Source organism: Mastigoproctus giganteus, chromosome 7 (assembly GCF_048544385.1).
Source record: "Mastigoproctus giganteus isolate SK-2022 chromosome 7, ASM4854438v1, whole genome shotgun sequence".
Lineage (NCBI taxonomy): Eukaryota > Metazoa > Arthropoda > Arachnida > Uropygi > Thelyphonidae > Mastigoproctus > Mastigoproctus giganteus.
This window is the reverse complement of record NC_143581.1, coordinates 205,137,094-205,161,661: the sequence shown is the minus strand read 5'-3', so window position 1 is coordinate 205,161,661 and position 24,568 is coordinate 205,137,094. Positions and strand designations below refer to the sequence as shown.

The 24,568-nt window shown below is 34.7% G+C and overlaps 1 protein-coding gene across 3 annotated transcripts in view; it reads left to right on the top strand.

The window, feature by feature from the left end:
* LOC150083611 (uncharacterized) overlaps window positions 1-24,102 on the top strand; it is a 344,088-nt gene extending 319,986 nt beyond the window's left edge. For 2 of the 3 annotated variants that reach the window (XM_090378089.1, XM_090378088.1), the window contains exons 9-10: window positions 2,349-3,705; window positions 23,995-24,102. In XM_090378089.1, the coding sequence (XP_090234215.1) occupies window positions 2,349-3,688 (1,340 nt within the window). In that variant the 3' untranslated portion in view covers window positions 3,689-3,705; window positions 23,995-24,102. Of the gene's footprint in view, window positions 1-2,348; window positions 3,706-23,994 lie in introns of those variants that run through there. The other variant, XR_016547211.1, reaches the window with a different exon arrangement.
* Window positions 24,103-24,568: the final 466 nt, after the last annotated feature.

Below are 24,568 nucleotides of genomic sequence, written 5' to 3'. Positions count from 1 at the left end.
GTCAATATCTGGGAAATTAAAATCTCCCATTATAAGACTCTCTGATTTACTGGCCCACTCTATTTCCCTGTACAGTTCCTTATTATACTCATCAGAGTCATTAGGCCTATAGCACACTCCTACTCTCAATTTTGATCTCCCAATGTTTATGTCACACCAAACTGACTCAACACTGCACTGTCCAGCGATGTCCACTGGCTTCACTTCCTTGGTTTTTATGTGTTTCTTAACTAATAGCATAACCCCTCCCCCCTTCCTATCCTGTCTATCCTTTCTGTAGACGTTGTACTCCCCAAATTGCAGTTCTGCATCCCTTATATCTGTGTGACACGAAGTCTCTGATATCCCAACAATATCTGCCTTTGATGTTTTGAGCAATACCTCAAATTAATTAAATTTATTTACTCAACTCCTAGCATTGGCGTACACGCAAGTATACCTACGCCTGTTTCTATTCTTAGCTACCCTAACACAACCCATGTGTTTACTTGTACCACAATGGCTCCCAGCAGTCTCTGAAATACCATGCATCTTGTTTTTCAGGCTTCTGCTCATTCTAATAGAAGCAGTGCAAGAATCTCTTTCACCTCTGCCAGTGGCTACTGTCAATCTATTGGTCTTTGTCTCCCCCCCAAGCTAGCAGTTTTCCGACCCACCTAACACTGCCTCGATAGCATCAGCAAATATTCTTGCACCCTTTCTATTTAAGTGTATCCCATCCCTGTAGAAGCAATCTCTCCTGTTAACAAGTACAGTCCAGGCTGAAAAAATTTCTACCCCTTGAGCCTTGCACAATCTTTCCAGGGCCGAATTGATCGACAAGGCTCTCATCGTATACTCCCTCCTATCGTGTCTGGGCAGAATTGCAGAGACTTTCAAATTCAACCCTAATTCTCGGCTTTTGTTCAACAGTGACCTGTACTTGTTAAGTAATTCTGCCGGTCTCCTACTCTTAATATTATTAGTGCCAACGTGTACAACTATATCACCTTTTGTGCCCTTAAAAGATATTTGCTCTACAACGTCATCAACCTTTGCCCCTGGCAGACATACCCTGGTCCTGTTCCACCTATCTTTTTTACAAAGCATGTTCCCCATTTCCCTGACAATAGTCACCAACAACTACTAGTTCCTTCGGGACCAGCACATTCTACCTTGGGGGTTGTCTCTGTGTCACGCGATGCCCAAGTGCAAGCTCTGGCGTTGATGTGGGCAGCTGAGAGCTTGATGGGCCCCTCAATTTAGTTTCTTCGAGGGCATCCACCCTGTCCTTCAAGCTCTCATATAGGCCCACAAGAACGCCGAGTTGTTGTCTGATATCGATACACTCCTTGCATCGCGCACACACAAAGACATCCCCCTTGGCAGTATCATGTCCCGTACCCGATTGCTCTGCAAACATCAAGCAAACAGTGCATTTTATAAGGCTGTGAGTCAGAGGACAACTGCCCCCTCAGTTCTGCTCTGAGCCACAGCACTTCCATTAGCTTGAGCCTTTTGCTTTGCTGCTCTGGTCTGAGTCATGATTCTATTAATTTATTAATTAATTATAATTAATTATGTTATGTTATTGATTATGTTAAATATAATTAATTATATTACGTTTGTAATCTAAGTCGTTATATGTATTTATTTAAATGTACAATTTAACTGCTAACGAAGTTCAACTATCGTATCACAAAGGCGGGAAAATTACGAACGGTAGCGGAGTTGAAACACGTGGAAACTTTTACCGATACTTTTTTGCAATTACAAGGCCGAGTAAAGAATAAATACACCAAATTAATCAGAAAATCACAAAATAATGTTATACTACTAAATTTAAATCAAAAGTTTTAGAAAAACAATAATTTCAAATCAATTAAAAAAAAAAAGTCCACTTAGCGGCTTTGAACACGACCGTCTCTAGTAGCCTCGTCAGCAGACTCCATTATTATGGTGCATGCTGCACCTGATTTATTAGTCATTTGATTCTGCTTAGTTGCATATATTTAAAGTCAGTATTAGACTCAGAAACATTTCTTTAAAAAGATGTAAAGGATAAATTTTTTTAAAGTAAAGACAGACAGCTAGCACTGTCTGTTTACTCTGAACAGTCCATCCTCTTATATGGAAGTCTGTGCAGGGGGAAATAAAATTAACATATTATAAAATATATTTTTGTATATTATAAAATATCATTGTTCTATAAACATAACCATGCTTGTCTAATTGGAATAAAATTAACATGATAATCCCTTGAAGATGAGATAACCTTAAAAGATATTCTATGAAAATGACACCTAATATGACAACTTTAAAATTCAAAATATTTTTCAGTGAATAAGAAATTCTGTCTTTTATTTCAGAGTTTAAAACAGAAAATGAAGAACAAGATCAGAATAATAATAGTGGTGGTGATGAAGAAGGTGGTGGTGATGATGATGATATTACCAAGCCACTTTTTATCATGCCAGATCCTGATCATGAAGAAAATAATAATATAGAATGTTCCAACTTACTAGAAGAAAAGGAATCTAAAGGTATTGAGTCAGAAGATAAAGTGGAAGTAGAAGAGCAGAAAGTTATTGATAATACTGAAAATCCTGTGGAAGCTATAGATGAAATGCCCAAATTCAAGAAGAAAGATAATTCAGCATTTTTTGAAGGTGATATCCCAGATGTAATGGCAAAAGAAAATATAGAAGATGAAATAGGGATAGATGGAAATAAGAGTGATAAAGTTATAAAAGAGAAAGGTGATCGTAATAGAAGAAAGGGCAGTGGTAAAAAAGAAAAACTTCATGAGTGCTGTGAAACAAGCAAGAAAAAAAATAGTAGTAGTTATATTAGGAGTAGAGAAGGGAGTAGTGAGGTTAGATACAGTAATGAACAACAATCTGAAAAGCATAGATTAAAAGGTCAAAAGATGGGTAGGCAGAGTCGTGATAGGAAAAAAAGAAAGAGGAGGAAAAGGAAAGGAAGAAAAAGGAGTAGAAGCAGTAGCAGTAATAGCAGCGATAAAAATAGCATAAGTAGTAGTAGTGAAAGCAGTAGCAATACTAGCATCAGTAGTAGGAGTAGGAGTAATAATAGCAGCACCAGTAGCAGTTGTAGTAGTAGTAGTACTGATACCACCAGTAGTAGTAGTAGCAGCAGCATCAAAAATTATAGTAGTAGTAGTGTTAGTAGCTTCAGTAAAGAAAGGCATAGATATAGTCGAAGTGTTAGTATTGAAAAGCCAGTTAGGAGAAAGAACTCCAGAAGCGTTAGTAGGAACAGATTTATCAAAAGGCATAACAGAAGCAATAGCAGGCCAAGGTTAAGAAACAGAAGTAGTAGTAGAAATAGGTCTAAACAAGATATCCGTAGCATACCAGCTCAGTATAAATATCATGAGAGCCAGAGCATACCTGCTCAATATAAACATCATGAGAGCCGTAGTCATTCTAAGAGTAGAGAAAGAAGGCATATTTCACCTTATGAAAGAAATTATAGGAGACAAAAGTTAGTAAAACGTGGAAGATCAAGATCAAGTACACCTGGTAAGTCAAAATATAGAAAAAGAAAAAAAGAAAGATGGAGCCGTAGCCGGTCAAGAAGTTATTCAAGGCTACCTAAAAAGTCTCACAGGAGAACTAGCAGGTCACCAAGCTCAGAGAGTGGAAGTTCGGGTAAGAGATCAAGTGGCAAATACAAGAATAGGTGACAGATCCTCCAAACAAGGTTGTACATTTTAAATTTTTATTCTGTGGTTTAATACATTGATATAAATCTAATTTCTAAGGTTTGCTCTATAGGTAATATATGTATTTGTTTCACTTATTGAAAATATGGTTAAGTTTTCATAACAGAATTATTACTGCTTGTAAAGTCTATAGTTTTGACAAGGTTTTATTATATTTTTCTGTAAACATTGACTGATGCCATGAATAGATTTTCTGATAATGTTTTAAGATATGGGAAAACTCCTTTTATTTGTAAAATTCTACTGGAATTTCAGAGTATGATTTCAGTAACAGTGCATCTCATTTAAAAAAAAAATTATTGCTTTGGTTTCAGATTAATACAGTACAGAGCTGTTTTCAATTAATTAAAATTGGCAACACCCTTGAGGCATTTCACTGTTCAGTTTTATTTAAGTATCTTAATTTTCACATGTACCATTTGTAGTATTTCCACTTATCATCTATGTAAAACTAAAGTATCTGAAGATTGAGAACCCCCTCCCCCCCACACACACACACACGCACACTCTGGATCAGTGCATAGACATTAGTGAACAAAAATTAGTGGTCAAGTTCGCACACTTACTCTTTGTAAATTAAACTGATATCCTTTCAACAATTGAACTGAAATTGGACACACTGATAAAGTAACTAATGCACACTTTTTTGTACAATTGAATTGATATCCTTTTGACCATTAAACTAAAATTGTGCATGCTGATAAAATAAGTAATGCAAATGAACACATTCACAGAGATCTGACCGTACATCTCACTTTTTGTGCACATACCAAGCAGCATGCCAACACATTATGGTCCACTGTCATCAGAGACTCTATTGAACAAATCACTGTGGTGGAGAGTAGTAGTGGGCATAAATGATTATCATAGTTGAAAATTGATTATATGTTAATTAGGTTATGGTAAATTTGCAACTTAATTTGAATATGGTGTGTGTGCATGCGTGGGAAGAACACTTTAGTTTTGATAACATCGGATGAAATCCCTGCACTGTCACTTCCCTGTTTTTTCTTCTTTGCATACTCATTTGCATATAATCAATTATGAAAATGCCATAATTGATTATTGATTAATCAGTTATGCCCATGACTAGTGGAGAGTGATTAGTCAAGATGGAAGCAGGCCTGGTAGAGGTAGCAAGAATCCTGAATATTTACTTAAATATATCCCAATGTAGCTTAATCAGAAAGTATCTCAAAAAGATACATAAGGTTGATCAGAATACTAGCAAATGAATGATATTTGGCCTTAACTGCCAGATAACATATGGAGATATTGCACAGCAAATATCTTCCATGTTTGTAGCCACCTCAAGGTCGAATAGTGGAATAGCTCCCACTGAACTATACTCTGTACGTTGTGTGTGTGAGAGAGAGATCTATTTGCAAGACAACCCATGATTTGCATCCCTCTTACCTCATTGCAGGGAAGAGCTCATTTCAATTGGTCATTAACATGAAGTTGGACTCGGGAACACTAGTTGAGTATGATGGTCACGGACCGATCAAGATTCATTCTTAAAGTCCAAACACATTCTCATCTGGTTGGAGGGAGGCTGAAACTAACTTGTAAATAGTAGGGAATGAGACCATTATGGAGGTTTCTGATTGAGCACTCAACAATACATGTAACTGCATATCTTTAAGTGAAGAATTTTTACTGCTATGAAATATAGGTATAAAATCCTTAAACAATATGTCATCCTTCTAAGGTATGCAGGTGGGTGCCCACTTTCTTTTAATGGGTGGTGTTTCTTTCCCCTTTCCATAGAGTGCACCTGGTGAAAAAATTTCTTCAGAATGAGAATATTTCCCAAATAGAGTGACTACCAAAGTTTTCATATCTAAAATGTATTGAACATGTATGAGATGTTCTTTGAGAGACATTTTGAGTATTCAGCCAATCTCCAGAATCTTTACATGAGTTGCAACTGCTCTCATAGAAGATTGAGCCTTGTTAATGGCATAAGAGCTGGCTGCGAATGTTGTCTGTCTGTTGGTAGTAATCGTTATCCCTATTATTATTATTAATAAGGAAATAGTACATTAACATCTGTAAGCTCATTTTCAGATACACATGAACTGATTTGCAAATTTCAGAAATTTCGTGGTTTACCTATAGTTCTCATATGCATGCTATTGCTTAAAAGCATAATGCATTTCTTCTTCATATCAGAGTTTACTGACATTGGTTGTTTTGTATATTGTTGTACTTTTGCTATTTTACCTTAACATTTGTCCATTTTGTCTTGTATATGCAAAGGTATTTTCTTATTGTCATTCAAATTTATACATTCACACCTTATCAATTCTGCTTATTTTTTCTACCAATATAATAGAACTAAGCATAATGCCAAGGATTCTTTGTGAATGATTGTTTTCAATTTTAAATTGATAAGTTTTGGATCAGATCCACACCAGTAATCAAACCTGATCATTTTTTCTGTATTATGTGTTGAAAAAATGAGCTTTAAGTAGCTTCATCTAAATAATTGGATTCTCTAAATTTTTGTGCTTGACACCCTTTTCAAAAAATATTGGGTTTGCACATAAAAAAGGCATTAAGTCCCTGTGGTTGGCTTTGATCTCAAGTCACAATGTTATCACCACCGGTTGCCCATAAGTACATTTTCTTAGTGGCGGGAATTTTGCCGACTTGCCATTAACACAATGGTTTGCCTATAAGATCTTTTCAGGTCAAGCAGCTCTACTATTTGCAGTGATATCCCACTTTTTTTAGATAAATCTGTAAAATTTAAAGAATTTAATCATATTTGGCCTTTTAACACTGCTTCCTCATACAAATATGCAGTATCGGGTTTTTAATCCACTTGGATTAAAATTCTTCCAGTTTCACAAGAAAAAACTGGATAATTTTGTCAAACAACCTTTGCCGGAGGCTGACTAATTCAGTCATAGTGAGAAGAAAGCCCAGTAACATCCCTGCCCTTTCCAATTCAGATTGAATCAGTCCTGTGGTTTTCAATCCTGGGTCAAAAAGGTCATCAGAAAAGCTAGCAGCAAAAGGATTGTGGGATAAAGCAGTTTAGCAGCTCATTTTTTCAAACAGTGGATTTCAATACTATTTGGCATTTCTTATTCAGTCATCCATCTAGTGGGCAGGCCAAATCCAAATCTAGTAACTGGCTTGCTAACATTTGATATGCCTATCAAATTTGGGGGGTGTAAGAAATAGTTTAGCACATTCATTGCTTTTGTGCATATAAACGTAAAATGGCAGTATTTTGAACTTTTATGTGCTGCAACGCATATGAGTTCAAAATGCACCCAAGTGCTATGCCATAATGCATATGAGTGGTTATTCTTATTAGGCAGTTAAGTGAGGGTTATTAATGTAAGGGCAGTTAATGTAAGGGTTAAAACATAAATGAAATTAACAACTACTCAGTATTGGTACACCGAACACTTTGCAGTAATCCTTGACTTTTGTTTATAGACTTAGCACACTTTTATTTGTTCTTTGCTTGTGTTGATATTTATAAACATGAATAAGCTTTTTATTAAAATTTAAGAGTTCTGATTTACAGCTCAAGACAAAAGTAAATGTTCACTTTCAGCAACGAATTCCAAACTTTTAATTTTCAATTTGTAAGGATTTCCAGATTGCTGGGATGTCAGAATTCTGTATATGTGTGGATTTTTTTACCCCTCTTCCAACATTACATTCCAAAAATTATAACACATTAAACACATTAGGTGGCAGCAAATGTGTTAAAAATATGGCACTTTATAAAGTCTTATATTATTAATATTAATTTATACTAGATAATATGAATAAATATGTATAGTAAAATCAGTCTTCTTATCCCCCAAAAAAAAAAAAAAAAAAAAAATCAGTAATTTATATACAACTACTTGGAACTTGCCACAATGTTTTGAAGCAGCACGTTTCCCGGTGTCATTCAAGTGGCACTTTTCATGCTAATTACTTCCAAAACTCAGTGTATGGCAAAATTTTACTTTCATTGTAGTTTACTACTTGTGAATGGTGACTTTCACTACAGATATAATATCACTTAAATAATATGCAATCTGAAGAAAAAACATTTGGTTTACAAACTACAGCTTGGGAGCACTGTTAAGCACAATAAAGGTGTTTGTTTGAGAATAACCGCCATGCTGGAACTGGGGATATGTACATATTAACGGTGCTTGTTAATTATGTGCCTCTAGACAGTGACTGATCATGCTCATGTCTCCAGAATTTTTCATGTCAGGAAACGGCATTAAAGAAGATTATAGCAACATTAAAAGAAGAAATAACAGGAAAGTGCGGGGGGGGGGAAGAGACACTGCTTGGTTGTTACTTGGTGGGATTTCAGCATTATTGTACGTGTGCTGAGTTACCTAACCCACTGAATACTTTTTATGAGGTTCCCATGGGTATTGCAACCCCATAAATCTGTCAAAGACTCCTTTGTTTTATTATTCAGATTTTATCCTTTTATTGTAGAATAGTAATATGTCTATTTTTATTAGGAATAGCAGGTTTAAGTTTGCAGTTAATAAAGCTTTAGTGTTTTCATCTTATAATTGGTGTTCCTGTAGAATAGAAAGATTTATTCATAATCTCACCCCAGAGGATTCTTTCAGCAATTTGCATATAGCTTTGGCAAGTTTCCCATGATTGCATAGTACATAATTTACAGTGGCCACATTTTAAGAGTGATGGTGCTATGGTGTGAATAGTGTATAAAGCAGTAATAATCAACACATACTTCATATCTGATTTTTTTGTGGCTATACCTCTCCATTTCTAGCACATTTAGCAATGGAGGCTGAAAACCAAAACTTCACTATGACAGTATATAAATTCACATTAATGTCTGATATACAGGCGGGCCTCGATTAACGCGATTAATTCGTCCCGCGAGTGCATCGCGAAAACGGAAACGCGTTAATCGAATATCATAACCAATAGGAAAAATTATAATTGGTACTTGACCTTCTGGAATGTCCATAAAGAATTTTAAATAACTTTTTAACTGCATGCCATGTAAAAGATAATAAAAATTATAGAATTAAATGTTTATTGTTCAAAATATATAATGGAGAAACTAACTATTTGCTACAGAAATATTTGAACACAGTCGTTTGAACAGTTTTGGCTTTCGTTTTTTCATCATACAATTTCCGATAGCCGACAACAAGCTTCTCTAGCCCCTGGCGAAATAACATGCTTCTTTCGATGTTAGGATCAACATCCATTACCTTTTGTTTAAGGTTCTCTGCAATACGAAAGATTTCGCCTAGTTCTTTTACCGTTATCTCCTTTGAGGTAACATTTTCATCTGGCTCACACTCTTTTTGTTCAGCTTCTTCGTGCACACGCTGTTGCTCTATTTGAAGGAGATCATTGTCACTTAGCTGTTCTAAATGCGAATTCAGTGATTCTCGAACGTTAGCCACATCCAAGCCTTTGAAACCAAGTTCATTACCAATATTAGTTATGTCTTCAATAACTTTTTGAACTGCAGCTTTGAAGCAAGTAAAATCGTTTCCGCGGGGTAAAAGATGCTTCCAAACTGCTCTCATATTGCTGGCTGTCACTTCTTCCCATGCTGCATGAATGTTTTCAATGGCCAATCGTATGTTATATTTTTTCCAAAATTCTGGTACAGAAATTGCATTATCTCCTGTTATAGCTTCAAGTGCCTGTGCAAAGGTTCTGCGGAGATAGTAAGCCTTGAAAGTTGCAATCGTCCCCTGGTCCATGGGTTGCAATAACGAAGTCGTATTCGCCGGTAAAAAAACAACTTTCACATTTTCATTTAAGTCACCAAGTGCAGAAGGATGTCCAGGTGCATTATCTAAAAGCAACAAAGCTTTAAAAGTAAGATTATTTTTCTTGCAATAGGCTTCAACTGTTGGACAGAAATAAGACGTAAACCAGTCTTCAAATAGGGCTTTGGTCATCCATGCTTTTTTATTTGAATGAAAAATGACTGGAAGAGTGCGATGGCTGTATCCTTTTAAAGCCCTAGGATTTTGTGCACGGTACACAAGCATGGGTTTCAATTTAAAATCACCTTCAGCGTTACCTCCTAATAAAAGTGTTAGTCGATCTTTTGAGACTTTATACCCAGGTTGTGATGCTTCACTTGCAGCCAAATAAGTTTTAGTTGGCATCCGTTTCCAAAATACGCCCGTTTCGTCTACATTAAATATTTGCCGATTGTCGTATTCAGCATCCTGAATGATTTTTTGCAATTCTGCAGGAAATTTGGCTGCAGCATCTTCATCAGCACTAGCAGCTTCCCCTGTTACTTTAACATTATGCAGTCGTGCTCGATTTTTGAAACGTCCAAACCACCCTGAACTAGCAACAAACATTTCAGTCTCCCCTTGATATTTTGTTTCTTTGAGCTTAGTAAAAAGGTTAATAGCTTTGCTCTGAATATTGTCCTTAGATAATGGAATTCTTTTTTGATTGCAATCTTCTATCCAAATTGATAAAAGACTTTCCATTTCAATCATTATTAGAGTTCTGTTTCTGGTATTTTGTAAGACAAAAGAAGATGATGAAACGTTACCTTTCTCTTTATATTCGTTCTTACGGCTCAAGATAGTTCGTACGGTAGACTCACTGTATCCTAGATCTCTTACGATTTTCGCATGGTTTGCACCACGTTCATGTTTTTTAATAACTTCAAGTTTATCAGCTAAAGTAATAACTTTTCGTTTTTTTTTATTACAATCACGTTGTTTTTCACTCTTTCTTTTATCCATAATTAACAGGGGTAGAAAATTAGAATTTTTAAATACGTCTGCACGTGACTTTATTAGGTGGAGACAAACAAGTAACACGTCTACTTAGTTGATGGAACACACTGAGGCGGGAAGCGGACAAACGCTTGTTTATTGGCAGTCAGACATTTAGTGCGCGATTCGAATCTTTTTCAACTATCAGAAATAAAAGATCGCGTTAACTGGAAATTTGAATCGCGTAAAGTAAAAAGTGGTATCATTTTTTCCAATCGCGGTAACTGAAAACCGTGTTAAGCGAGGCCTGCCTGTATAAGGTTTTAAAGTAATTAAAGTTTTTGCAACATGAAGTTTATAAGAGTCCATGAGCCTTAAGAACGCCTACGTGTGCATACAAGGTGTGTCTGAAAAGTTTTAGGAGTTTTTTTTTTTTTTTTTTTTTTGTAAACAATACTAGTGCCATAAATTGGCCACTGATGAAACTGTTTTCTATGAAGTCTGAACTGACTCTGTGCCAAGTTTCATCAGTGTGCACAAAAGTGTTCTACTGGAAAGTTGCGTTTAAGTTGGCACAGTACAATCACGTCATGGATTTAAGGACTGAGCAAAGAGTGGCAACAAAATTTTGTTTTAAAGCCAGAAAAAGTTTGTTTGTTTGTTATTTGGTTTTTAGGAGCATTAGCAACTAAGGCCATATTGCTCCCGGGATATGTGGTGGTCATTTGCTGACCTTTCCGTATTTGGTGGTGTGGGCAGTCCATGAAGGGTGGGAAGATGTTCAGGATGACACACAGAGTGGTAGCCTATCGAAAAAGTTTGGCAGCTATTAATGGAAGGTCATCATCACCACCCCCAAATGATAGCAAACCAGCTTCACATCATCAAGGATACCATGCATTTGATTGTTGTCAAAGATTTAAAAATGTGAGGAAAGTGTGCTTGCACTTCATACCACATACATTGACATTGGAACAGGAGGAATGAGTTGCTGCATATTGGGCGGGATTTGATTGAGATGGTAGACAGATCCAGAATTTTTTTAAAATATAAAGTGATGATTCCGGGTGCTTTGTGTACAAACCTGAAACAAAAATGCAATCAGCTGAATGGGTTGGAGAAAATTCACAGGGTCTGAAAAAACTCTGGTTCCACAAGTCTCGAACAAAAATTATGTTGACACAACACGATACCAAGCAGTTTCTCGCACAGAAGGGCGTTACAGTGCTTCACCATCCCCTGTGTTTACTGGATTTGGCATTTGCTGGTTATTTTCTGTTCCTCAAAGTGAAATCCCACCTGAAGGGTCACTGTTTTTACTGCATTTCAGAGATCCAAACCAGCATACGAGGGAGTTAAACAGGGTTTTGCAACATCAGTTCCACAAGGGATGTACTTTGAAGATTAAGTGGCAATATTTTTTCTTGATTTCAATTTAAGTATGTAGGCCTAAAACAAAACTTTTCGGACACACTGTGTGTGCGTCAGCAACACTTGAGGCAACTAACAAACAGGGGTAGTTGCCAAATTTTAATTCATTTGACATTGCCTTGTTAGCTTTTTCTTTTCAAAATTATTTATTCATTTTGTTTCCCCTCTTTAGTACTTGTATATTTAAGATATATATTTTACTTTATCATTGTTCTTGGCTCAACTTTGTAACTTAATTTTTATATAATGGGTTTCCCAGCTTTTCAATCGTCTAAACTTCAGAGATTAATTCCTTGAGTGATTTTAAACAAGAAGTACATGGGTACACTATCTTCCAGACTGGTGGGGAGATAGTGATTTCATAATTCAGCCACTAGCAGCTGCAATGCTGCCTGCCTGTACATGTTATGGTCTGAGAAAGCATTCTCAGAACTTTTAAACAAACAGCATTTGGTTACACATTATTGGGTTAACTCTGTTTAACTGTGTGCTTTTGCCAAAAAGTTGCTAGCTAAGTTTTCAAATGAGGAGTACACTGACATCTATTTCATTTATGGTTTTTGTAACGGTAATGCATGAGCTCCTTGTTGAGGAATATTGACAGCATTTCCCAACTGTATCGTTTCAAATCAACAAATTATATGGTAATATATTTTCTGATGAACAACACCACAGAAAACACTTATGAATCACAAGTTTTCATTTCATTAATGCAGGAAAAAATGTTAATTTTACATAAATTAATTGAAAATGGGAGAACAATTTTAAATACCACCAATTACAGACGCATTGAGAGAGAGAGATAGAGTGCGCTAATCTCATCAAGCCACAATATAATTACTTGGGATGACCAACTGAACTTTATTAAAAATATACAAAAGGTTAAAAAATAAAAGAATGAATACAAATATTATATTAAAAGCTATAAAAATATAAAATGTGTTAAGATCACAAAATCAAAAATATGGTAGCTTTCAAGACAATGTACCTTTCTCAACTAAATAGTGCATGGTACAATGTGGCGTAATAGCAAGTTTATCATGTGATTGAAGAATGGGGACATGATGCTGAAGAAAAAGCAAGGGGGGTACAATTAATCAGGATCTGGCAGACTCCATAATAGGGTGGATTTGTGTACATTGCAGTTGGAATTATGGCCTGTTGTAGCAATATGCAGTGTCTCTAGCCAAGCAAAACTAGAAATTGTGCTTGTGGTCAAAAACGGCAACATTATTTGTAAGGGGTAAAGTTTATCATTCTGTTCATTCCAGTAATATTCAGCAACAGCAGATCAAGCAAAATTGGAGGTGCAATAGCCTCTTCATCCTCATGGATGTGATTTTCCAGCCTTCTGCCATTTTCACCAATGTAACAAACTCCACAACAATCTAGTCACCTTATGCAGTAAACAAAACCAATTTGTATAAGCATAGCGATTGGAATTTTCAGTAATAATATGGGATTGCAACTTCCTGCCAGGGAGTTATACACATCTAATATGATAGCTCTGTAATATCCTGGCAAGGTACTCAGAAACGCCCAGATAGTGGGAGATGTAGGCAGTAGACAATTTATTGTAAAAAAGGGGGGGGGGGAGATTTTGTTGAAAGGCAGCGTCTCAAGCTTGTAGCTCAAGTCTATCAAGAGCGTCATAGACTTGATGACAATGGCATCCACCCTTACTCTAGCAACTTCATTATCCCTGTATTCTATTAAACTGAAGTGGCACTACACCTAACTGACAGCATGAGCAGTACTCCATAAATGCCCAGGGGTATGTGTACATGCCTATAGCTGGTAAATTTTCTCACATGGATGGGCTTTCTAAAAAACAGAAGTTTTAAGGCATGAGCCTACATGGTGGACTATCATATCTAGGAAGGAAGCCGTCTCTAACTCGATGGTAAATTGTATACGAGGAAAAAGGGAATTAAGATAATAGAGAATTGTTGGTCCCCAGAGAATTACCTCAAACACATCAGAAGTGGATCAGAACAGTTAAGTTTGTAAAAATAGTAACTTCAAGCTCTTCCATAGCAGTGTTGGCTCTGACAGAGCTAACAGGGGACACCAGTATGTATATTCCTGGACTTGCTGGTAAACATCATCAGACAGACACAAATTCAGTGCAGTGAAAATATCCTGTATGTTTGTTTCTTTTGATTAATCTCCCATTTTTCACCATGACATCATTTCAGTTTTGAAGAATCAATCTATGCACCACTATGTAATCTATCATCCAAGTGTAGACTATCCACACTGATTGAATAGCATTACTTTAGGCTATTTCATCAGAAAATTTTGGATGCTGCACACTACATTCCCAATGACCAACCAGTGATAGAGTTAAAATATTTTCTTTAAATAAAATAATTGATTTTCCAACTTAAAAGTTAGTTTTAAGATGATTTTAAATCATTTTGGAACTTGGCATCTCAAGTCTATCAAGAACATGAGAAGAGTGTCTACATTTCCTTAAATCTATCCAAAGGTTTTCTTATAGTTGTCATATCTTCATACAAGTTAAATCTGATCTATGTTGATATGAACTTTTATACATAAAATATAAAAGAAATAGAAAACAAAACCATTTAGCTAGAACTGTGAGATTCCGGAGATTTTTGAGAATGCTGCATTGTAAAGTTTGGTTCAACAGATGAGAGGCATAGACTTAAATCCGACTCGGCACCAGCTTTTGGGGGGGGGGGTGGGGGGGATATTTTGACTTTTCAGAGGTGTAGGCTGAAAAAAAAAAACTTTCTTTCACATATATATATGACAAAGGGGGATAATAAATTTAATTGCCTAATCATAAAGCAATGGCTGTTCTTTGCATCAAACTGAATCGAGTTCATTAGAGATTTGGTCTTGAATAAAGTTTTTTTACCCATAACCAGTGTAATATCTATTAGGTATTTTCATTTATTTAAATAAATTAAAAATCACTAAAATAATAGTAAGAATTGTGCAACCAGGAAAGTTAAAAGGTTTCTGTTACCAAATTTTTCTTGAAAACCCAGACCCTGATTAATCTACAAACAAATAAGACTCCTATTTTAAAACACTGTTGCTGGGTACTATTATAGGAAAAAGGAATAGAATTATACCATGAAACTAGTACAGAAAATTGATGCTACAATTAGGGTAATACTTGGAAAAATGTGATTTTGCTATCTGAATACCGAGACCCTAATAAATAAAATAAAAAATTAAAAAAAAGAGCAACACTCATCCTCAGCATTGCAAATGCACAGCTCACCTCCCAAGGAGAGGCTCCCTTGGTCACCAAAGTATGAGTGCCACTTTCACACACAATTAAGGGCAGCAAACTCACAAGTATACCTCTTGAAATGAACATCTGCACACATTTCTTTGTATAATTTTATTTTGATTAGTATTGACATGATACAAGGAAGCAAAGCTTATAAAGCAATGGGGGGAACAACATCATTTCTTCTGATAATTTCTCCAAACCACCCTTAAATTTATTATAATTGATTACTCTTTGGCTGTGAAATTATGTGAATTTCTCACATCTATTCTGCAACCATCCTTTTCCAATTTAAATTTGTCCTCTTTGTTTCATCTCAAAACAAACAAACAAAAAAAAAAAAAAAAAAAGTAAAGATGCCATCAGCATTTTATTTACTTAATCCTCTTAAAATCTTATACACTTCACTTAGGTCACCATACAGATGCCTAGTTTCTAGAGACTGCAATTTACAGATTCCCAGTCTTTCTTGATAAGAGTATCTATTTGTGACTCCAGCTAATCCTTTTGCTCTTGTCTGCACCCTTTCCGAGAGGGCTATGTACTTCCTAAAATAAGGTTTCAAACCCTATATGCAGCAGTGGGATAAGAACCTGATGGCCTGTCTAGTTTTGAATTGCTCAGAGCATTTCTCTGTCAGACTGTGCAGTAACCCTAAAACTCTTTCATACACTCCACTACCTTGAGATTAGCACCACCAGCCAGATGATATGTTTTTCTGGACTACTGCTACTCAAATGAGGAACTTGCATTTCTTACTGTTATATCTCAGTTGCTATTTTCCAGCCCATCTGCCATCATTAATCTTAACCATTTTTTGTCCCATTCATTTAACTCTCCCTTTATCCATAGTAGTAACTTGAGTCTAATGCTGCAATTTATACAATGGTTATACTTCATGCAGTATCAACAGCCCTACTGAAATCTAAGTATGTGATGCCAAAATTATTCTTTCCAGTTCCACTTCCTTTGTAACTTTGTCAGATTGGTGGGGCATGCTCTCCCTTTAACAAATCATGCTGTTATGGTCTTATGGCTCCACTCTTATCAAAATGACTTTGCATTACTTCAACTATTAATTCCATTATTTTCTCTGGCACAGAGGTTAAACGTATAGGTCTATAATTATCCACCTCACCTTTTCAAGCATCCTTGCAAATATGAGGTACACTTGCACATTCCCAGTCTGCAGATGCTTTTCCTAAGGATGTTCTCATTATGATGGTTAAAAGTTTAACAGTCTCTTTTTTAGTTTCTCCTGATATAATTGGATAAATTTCATCCGCCCCAAGTGCTCTGGTTCATTTTTAGCTACATCTATTTCTCTTCTACCTTAATTTCTGTTATTATAAGAACATTAACTCCCGGTCAGTATTAAATAGACTACTGCTAACCTTACATCGTAAAACTTCATGTGTGAATGTAAATGCAAAAAGTTTATTAATTTTATCAGAATCTGTAGGATCATGAAGATTTGTTGATCCTGTACAGTTTGCTGATGAGTCATTCCTTCTATTGTTAGCATATGTAAAAAATTCTGTTTTTTTTTTTGTTTTTTTCATTCTTTGGCAAATACTTCTCATCTGCCTTAGATTGCCTAGTTATTTGAGTAACTTGATTAAACACTAGTTTGTTCTTATTGTAGCTTATAAATTGGGGATTTTATATCCCAAATTGATAATCATTCCATGCATTTTTCCTCCCTGTCACTAAGCTCATCAGTTCATCTGACATTCATTTTGGTCCAAATCTTGAACAATATCTCTTAGTTGGTATAAAACACATGGTGCCTGAACACTCCTATTTGACATTTACATTTTTAAACATCATCAGTTAGTCCTACTGAAAAGAGTTTAAAAATTGTGAGACTTGTATAATCACCTTTGCAAAAACAAAAACCCATCCTTTTACCCTTCTTGACAGTAGTTATTTCTTGGAATAAATCCCACATCAATATACTCTGATTACTGCCACAAAGGTTCCTTTATTTGAAATCTCTAGTGGCATTTTAATGCACTGGCCCACTCTATTTGACATATAGTTGTTCATTATACTCATCACAGTTACATAGCTTATAACAGATTACAGCTCTCACTTTTTTTTGTCAAGATTTGTCACACCATACTGACTCAGTATTACACTGGCAACCACTTGTGTTAATAGTTGTACTGTTTTAGAGTATATGTGCTTCTTAACTGAAAGCATCATTCCTCCCCACCTATCTAGTCTGTATTATATTTTTATTTATTATAAATTATGAACTGGTATGATTGTTCATTGTTGAATTCTCTTCTAAATTATATGGTGTAATCAGTTGTTTTCAAACTTGTGACCTTTGGCTTTGGAAATTGGCATTATAGGAATGGCATTGCTTTGTAAACGGCTTTTCATAGATGTGATATGTGGTGTCATCTTTCAGTATTTCATCTCTTTAAATAGGAATTGAATGCATTTGAAAGTAGACTGTGGCCCGTCACATGCCAAAAACAGATGATTGCACATTCTGCAGTCTTTTTTTTTTTTTTTCTTCTTTCTCTTTTATTTATTTTGCATAGTTAGTTCAAACTAATGTGTAGCAACTCAAATGCCAATCAGCATAATGTGTACATGTGCTGAAGTGTGGTGTTGCATTATGTTGTGTTGTGTGACTAACCTCTTATCAGAGGGGACTGTGATAAGAGGGCAAGGCTAGACTGCTCTTTGCAGATGTGATATGTGGTGTCACCTTGCAGTATTTCATCTCTTCCTGGTTTTTTTTTGATAATTATTAGTATTTCGAAATATTATTATTAAAATATGTGACCATGGATTTGTGGTTATAAAAAGGAACTTTAAAATGAGAAGAAAAGGCCACAATCTACTTTAAACAGGAAGAGGACTTTGTGACTATTACTATTTCAGCATGCATTTGATAGTAGACTATGGCCCTTCACCTGCCAAGGATAGATGATTGCCCATTCTGCAGTCACAACACAATGCAACACCACACTTCAGCACATGTACACATTATGCTGATTGGCCTTTGAGTCGCAAAGTTGCTACATATTGGTTGGAACTACTTGTGCAAAATAAATAAGAGAAAGAAATGTCATTTTTGTACACATTACCATATTCAAATTCTACATCCCAATTATCAAAGTGACACCATGTTTCTGCATACCTATAATGTCAGCATTCGTGACCAAGTAAATGGGCTTTTGCGTTCTTTTCACAGCCCATTACTCGACAGTCTCATGTGGATCCCTGGCAAGCCATATAATTTTTCCCCCAATGCTTTTCAGGTAGCTGCCTGGCAAAACAGAATTAATTCAAGAATCACTTTGAACTCTGCTTGCAGCTTTTGTTAAAACTATTAGTCTGTGTATTCTGACTCACTAAATATTGTCTTGATAGCCAGCAAATATTCTTACACTTCTATTTAATTGTATCCTATCCTTTATAAAAATAGTTCCATTTGTTAACAAGCACTGGCCATTCCCAAAACAAAATTATTATTAGCATATCTTGATATTTGGGTAGAAGAATTGTACCCTACCAAGTATAACTCTAATTGTGTCATTAATTTATTTCATTAGTTTCACAGTATATTTAATGTTGCTTTTTCTGCAATAAGTTTGGAGACAACTGCATTTTGTCTTTATTGTAAAGTTACTGTTGCCAACATTATCTTTAATGTAATAAATTAATGATAGAAAAGGAATTGAACTAATGTTTTGAGATTTAGCATAATTTCTGCAACAGTGACTAGATCAGCGTTTCCCAAACTGTGTTCCGTAAGATGTGAACAAGTGTTCCGTGAAAAATCATAATTAATAATTTAAAAAATAACATAAATTTTGCATATTTGTAGTGTACACCAGTTTTGTATCATTATAATATGTAACATAATTTTTTTTCAGTGATTAATATACTGGCATAGACTAATAATCAAATGGACCGTGGAACACTTTATTTTGGCAGGCTTTGCATAGAAAAGTATGTGTAGAGGTAATGTGATCTAATATGCCATTCATATGCAATTTAGCCTGGAGTACACAGGTTGAAGGAGAGGGGGAAGTGAACCGATATCGTAACTAAACTCATTTCCTTGTTTAAATTTTTTTTTTTTTTTTTGATAATTATTAGTATTTCGAAATATTATTATTAAAATATGTGATAATCATGGATTTGTGGTTATAAAAAGGAACTCTAAAACAAGAAGAAAAGTACTTCTAGTAATGCAACTGTGGTTGATAAAAACTAACACACAATATTGTCACACTTCAAAGTGAGAAAGAACAATCGCAGCCTTTTGTTCCCCAAAAATCCAAAGTGAAAAAACTGGAACCAACTAATAAAAGACCAAAACGAAAGTATAATGACAGTTATTTGAATTTCTGCTTTACATGGGTTGGAAATAAAGATGCTCCTGATGCACAGTGCATTGAATGTAATAAATTATTAGCAATTCTTTGGCTCCCGCTAAACTTGTGTTTCGTAAATGTTCCGTGACTAAAAAAGTTTGAGAAATGCTGGACTAGATAACGGAAATAAGACATTTTATGAGACCTTCAAAAAAAAAATTTTTTTTTTTACTTCTATGAAGCCTTGTTTAGGAAGCTCTTAAACATAATGAGAAAAGATTTGGAAAAAATTAATATGATTGGCAATTTAAAAAAAAAAAAAAAAAAAACAATTTTTGCAATAAGCTATAAGTAACTTATAGCTTATTGCAAAAATTAAGTTTTTTTTTTTTTTACAATGGACATGTGTAACACATGTCCATTGATTTGACTCAGATAAACACTGGTCTGAGATGTTTTTTTTTTGGGGGGGGGAGAATAATAACATAGGCCTACAAAATGAATTCTGCTTGTGGAAGCATTAGCATTAGTAGAGGCATTTGATGCAAGAAAGCAAGCTTATGCAACATCAGCCAAAAAAAAAACCACTTCCACTTCACCCCTCTGTTCGTTCAAAATACCTGTCCAGCTGAGCCTTAAACCTATTTAGGCTATCAACCTCCACGACAAGGGATGGAAGTCTGTTCCACCAACCAACCACCCGCTGGCTAAAGGCAAATTTCCACACGTCTATCCTACATCTGTCTTTCCTCAATTTGAATTTATGCCCTCTCAGGTGATTATTCTGAGCTAGAGGAAGAATCCCATCAGCATTGAGCATGCTCAAACCATTCAAGGCTTTGAATGGTCTAAGAGTCATTGAGTTTAAAGCAAGTGTAATTTCATATTAATGTTCTGAAATTCTGTCTCAGCATAGAACTGCTTAACAATTGCCTTTTGTTTATATGTTGACAATCTGGGTGTAAACATCACTGCAAGGTCAGCATTGCTAACTGAAATATGAATGTTGATATTGTCTTATGTTTTTTTTTTAAATATCTGGTTGTAATTGCTTGAACTTTTTCTGAACAACCTAGCCTAATTTATATCCAGTTAATATGATGTTGATTCTCTCACTTTATTTTGATGGGCAGTTTAAAAATATAGCTCTGTAGTCCAAAAATCAAATCTTAATAGCGGCGTAGCCTGATTTCTTTTCACCTGCATTTGCTTGCATTAGAAACAAAATCAGACTTTTATTATATAAAATCATTACACTAATATTTAATTTAAAAAAAAATATATATATACATAATCATAAAGCTTTAATCATGTCTTTAAAGAGACTTTTTCTTTGCGGGTGTTAAACTACTCAAATATTTTGTACCCTGTGATAAATAATTTTAATAAACTAGCGTCACATTACAAACCCTCTGCATTATGCATCTTATTCACATGCAGAATGAGTCAGAACAAGGATTACAAATTAGCCTAACTCTTAGCTGTTGATGTCATGTATGAGGTGGCTCCAATCCAATGTCTTTTTTTTTTTTTTTTTTTTTTTGACTCATTATACATGTGAACAAGCACCTAATAAAGGGCTTGTAATACGATTGATAGTTTATTAAAATTATTTATCTTGGTGTTTGAATAGTTTATTTCTTAATCATAAAGCTATTTTTAGTTTACTGAATTGTCTAGAAAAGTTAAAAAAAAAAAAAAAAAAAAAACTTCTGCCCAAGCCATACAGTTGTTAAACCTTTTCAGGCATTGTTTCAGGTCTACTATAGAAGCCTGTTTGTAGGCCAAAGAGGGAAATACTACTTTAAATACAATTTTTTAAATTAAATTCAGTTAGAATAAACTGATTATATGTCATTAAATTGTACCAGTACCATAATAATGAAATTAATTTTTACAAAGTTTAGCAAAATTAAGCCTTGTGCATGCAAGCACAAATAAAGCAAAACACTAACTTATAGTAAATTTTAATGCATTGCAATTGGCCTGTTTACATATTTCCACATTTATTATTTTCTTCTTCCTCTAATGCTCACAGCAATTGCAAGGCAATTATCAATCAGTGCAAACTTAATTTTGAACAGGCTTAGAGTAGAATTGCCTTTTGTTTATATGTTGACAATCTGGGTGTAAACCTCACTGCAAGGTCGCATTGCTAACTGAAATATGAATGTTGATATTGAAAACTTGCTTCTTTTCCAATTGGTAGTTGAGTATTCTGGTCCCTTGCCAAAGCTATTGTCTGCAACTTCTGTCCATCAATACTGCCGCTTCTCTTACAACTCGATGATTCTATTGCATCTTTGATGTTAGATTTGTAATTAAAAAAAAAAAAAAAAAAAATCTGCAAATTTCTACTTATTTTTGGTAATTAATTGACTAACATGAGCTAGTTGACAAATTGGCCATCAGGTGGCCATCTTAGCTTACATTGCATAAAATAGGTGAAACAGCATGTCTTGTTCTCTGTTGTTACAAGTAATCTTTACCATATTTTTGTTTGTTGGTGTGAAGCTAATTAAGTGTCTTTCGGCAAGATTCCAGAGAAATAATCATATTTCAGGAGACATAAAATATGCACAAGATTATCCATGTATAGTAAACCTTCACTTTAATAGTTTTCAGAAATAACTGAACCAGCATTTTTTTATCCACATGAGACACAGTGATGTAACTGGCTCATTCTAATGGTATTTGCCTTCAGTTAAAATATTTTCACAATAAACCAGGGAGGCAGGATTTTTCTCACCATCCCATCTGTCAGCCTGCTGAGCATGTCAGACTTCAGTAGGCAAGTAATCTTAACCTTCAGATTCTGAATTTTTTAAATCATATAGCACTTTTTCATAACATTCTAGCAACTTTAGCAAAAAATCTGGAAAAGTAATTTTTGTGTACTGTGTGTAGATGTGATTTTTTTATTTCATTTCAGGTGGCAAGAAACATGATGTAATCAGATATATGCAAACAAATATATATATAAGAAAACAATGTGCAGTGTGTTGAAAGAAATGCAAAAATAGGTGTAGCATTTCAAAGTGGAGATTAATAGTGACATACATATTGAAATTTTATTTCTATCATTTATCATAGAAATCTTCTGAGCTGTGCTAGTCATTCGGAAATGAAATATTAAAAAAAAAAAAAAAAAGTGGAAAAACCAAATTTGGTTTTTTCCTCAGTGGCATTGTTGGTGAAAATACACAGAGGTTAAAAAAAGAGGTATTGATACCATTGAAAAATATGCCATATTTGTTTGTTACAGATAGCTAATCAAAGTGATTCCAAGCTATATATTCCATTGTGGTAAGCTTTCCTAATAAATTAAAAATCATCAATTTAAAGTAGCTTGCTCTTAGTATCACTGTTCGAAGGTAATTCTAACGAGTACAATATTGGGTTATGACTTTGAGGAGGTTGGAATAATACTTTGTCGTCAGTACAGTACTTTTGAAGGTAATCTGTTATTACACCATGCTGATCTCAAAAAATTGACAGCATCACCTTGCCAGCACTTGGTTCGTGCTGGGTGTCTCCAAAGAGGAGTATCCACATCATGTTCCAATTAGCCTTTGGGGGGTGGGGGAGGATTCTGTTGTTTCAACATTTTAGTTTTGGAATCATAACAATGGATCCAAGTTTTCATCCGTGGTGATTAGCTGTGAAAAATGAATAATTACCTCTTTCTTTTCCTGGCATATTGACAACATTTCATATGCTCATTGTACCCTCTTCTGGTAAGGGGTCAGAACCCATCTAGCAGACACTTTGCTCATATGCAAATGTTGATGAATAATGTTCATTAATTTGGAGCTCTAGTTCTCTGATGCTAATACAGCAATCTTTTAGGATTAATGTGTCAAATTTTATAACACTTCTGTTTCAGCAATTGCTGAGCATCCTGGGATTTCTTTATAATGCACTGTTTTTCTGCATTTAAATTCAGTCTTCTCCACAAACAGCAACCATTTCTTCATAGATTGTTTTTGGTGTTTTCCTTTGCAGAAAGAAGAACCAAATCACTGATCTGTATTCCACTTTATCCATTGTGATACTTCACTTTATTCAGTGCTGGAAAAAAAAAATTGTCAGATCGAAATCAAAATTTATGCATATATAAAATCTATTTTGCAGCACAGTGTAATGCTTCAGTTGATAAATTTGAATCCCCCCCCCACCATTCCCAATGAAAGACTAAGTCTACTTCATTCTTTGACTTCCAATAGGCAATAAACAACTGATTATGTATCCTTATTTAATGAAAACCCGTATTATCAAACATTTAAATATCATTTCAGATACTCATTTTGGAAATGGAACTTGTAAGTATGTTTACATTTTGATACAGATACATAATTTTTTAAGCATAAGATGTGAAAATATTGCACTATGTTTTAGAATTTTATAAAAATATATCAATTTCAGTGAACTGTGTGTATATATATATATATATATTATATACACACACACACACATATCACTAAATTTATTTCTTTACAGGTAACTGTTACCTTTGTAAAATTTCTGCACCCCTTTTGAGGTTCTCCAGTTTGGTGTGTTTTCTGTTTACTTCATCCATGAAGACAAGTTTAACAGCTCAGGTTGTCAAAAATCATATTACCATAAAATTAATGGCTTATTTCACAATTACCGATAATAAACTTTAGCTGCACTCCCAATTATTTTCCGAGCATTTTGTATAATAATCTGTGCTTATGTAAATGTCTTATGTAGAAATTTGTATTAAATCATTTGGTTCTTAAGATTTGTCTTTTTTATTATTATTTATTTTATTATTTGTTTTTTTTTTTTTTTTTTTTAATATACCACACCACTTACCTTTTCATTTTGTTTGTATATTTTGCACACATGCCTGCCCATGTTATCACCAGATTTTAATAGTTGATTTAGCTATGAGTATGTTTTATTAAATCATTTGGTTCTTAAGATTTTTTTTTTTTAGTATTATCACACTACTTCCATTCAGCTCACAACAATACCGCCAGATTTTAATAGCTTATTTAGCTTTATACACACATGCATGCACACACACACACACGAAAGGTATTCAAGC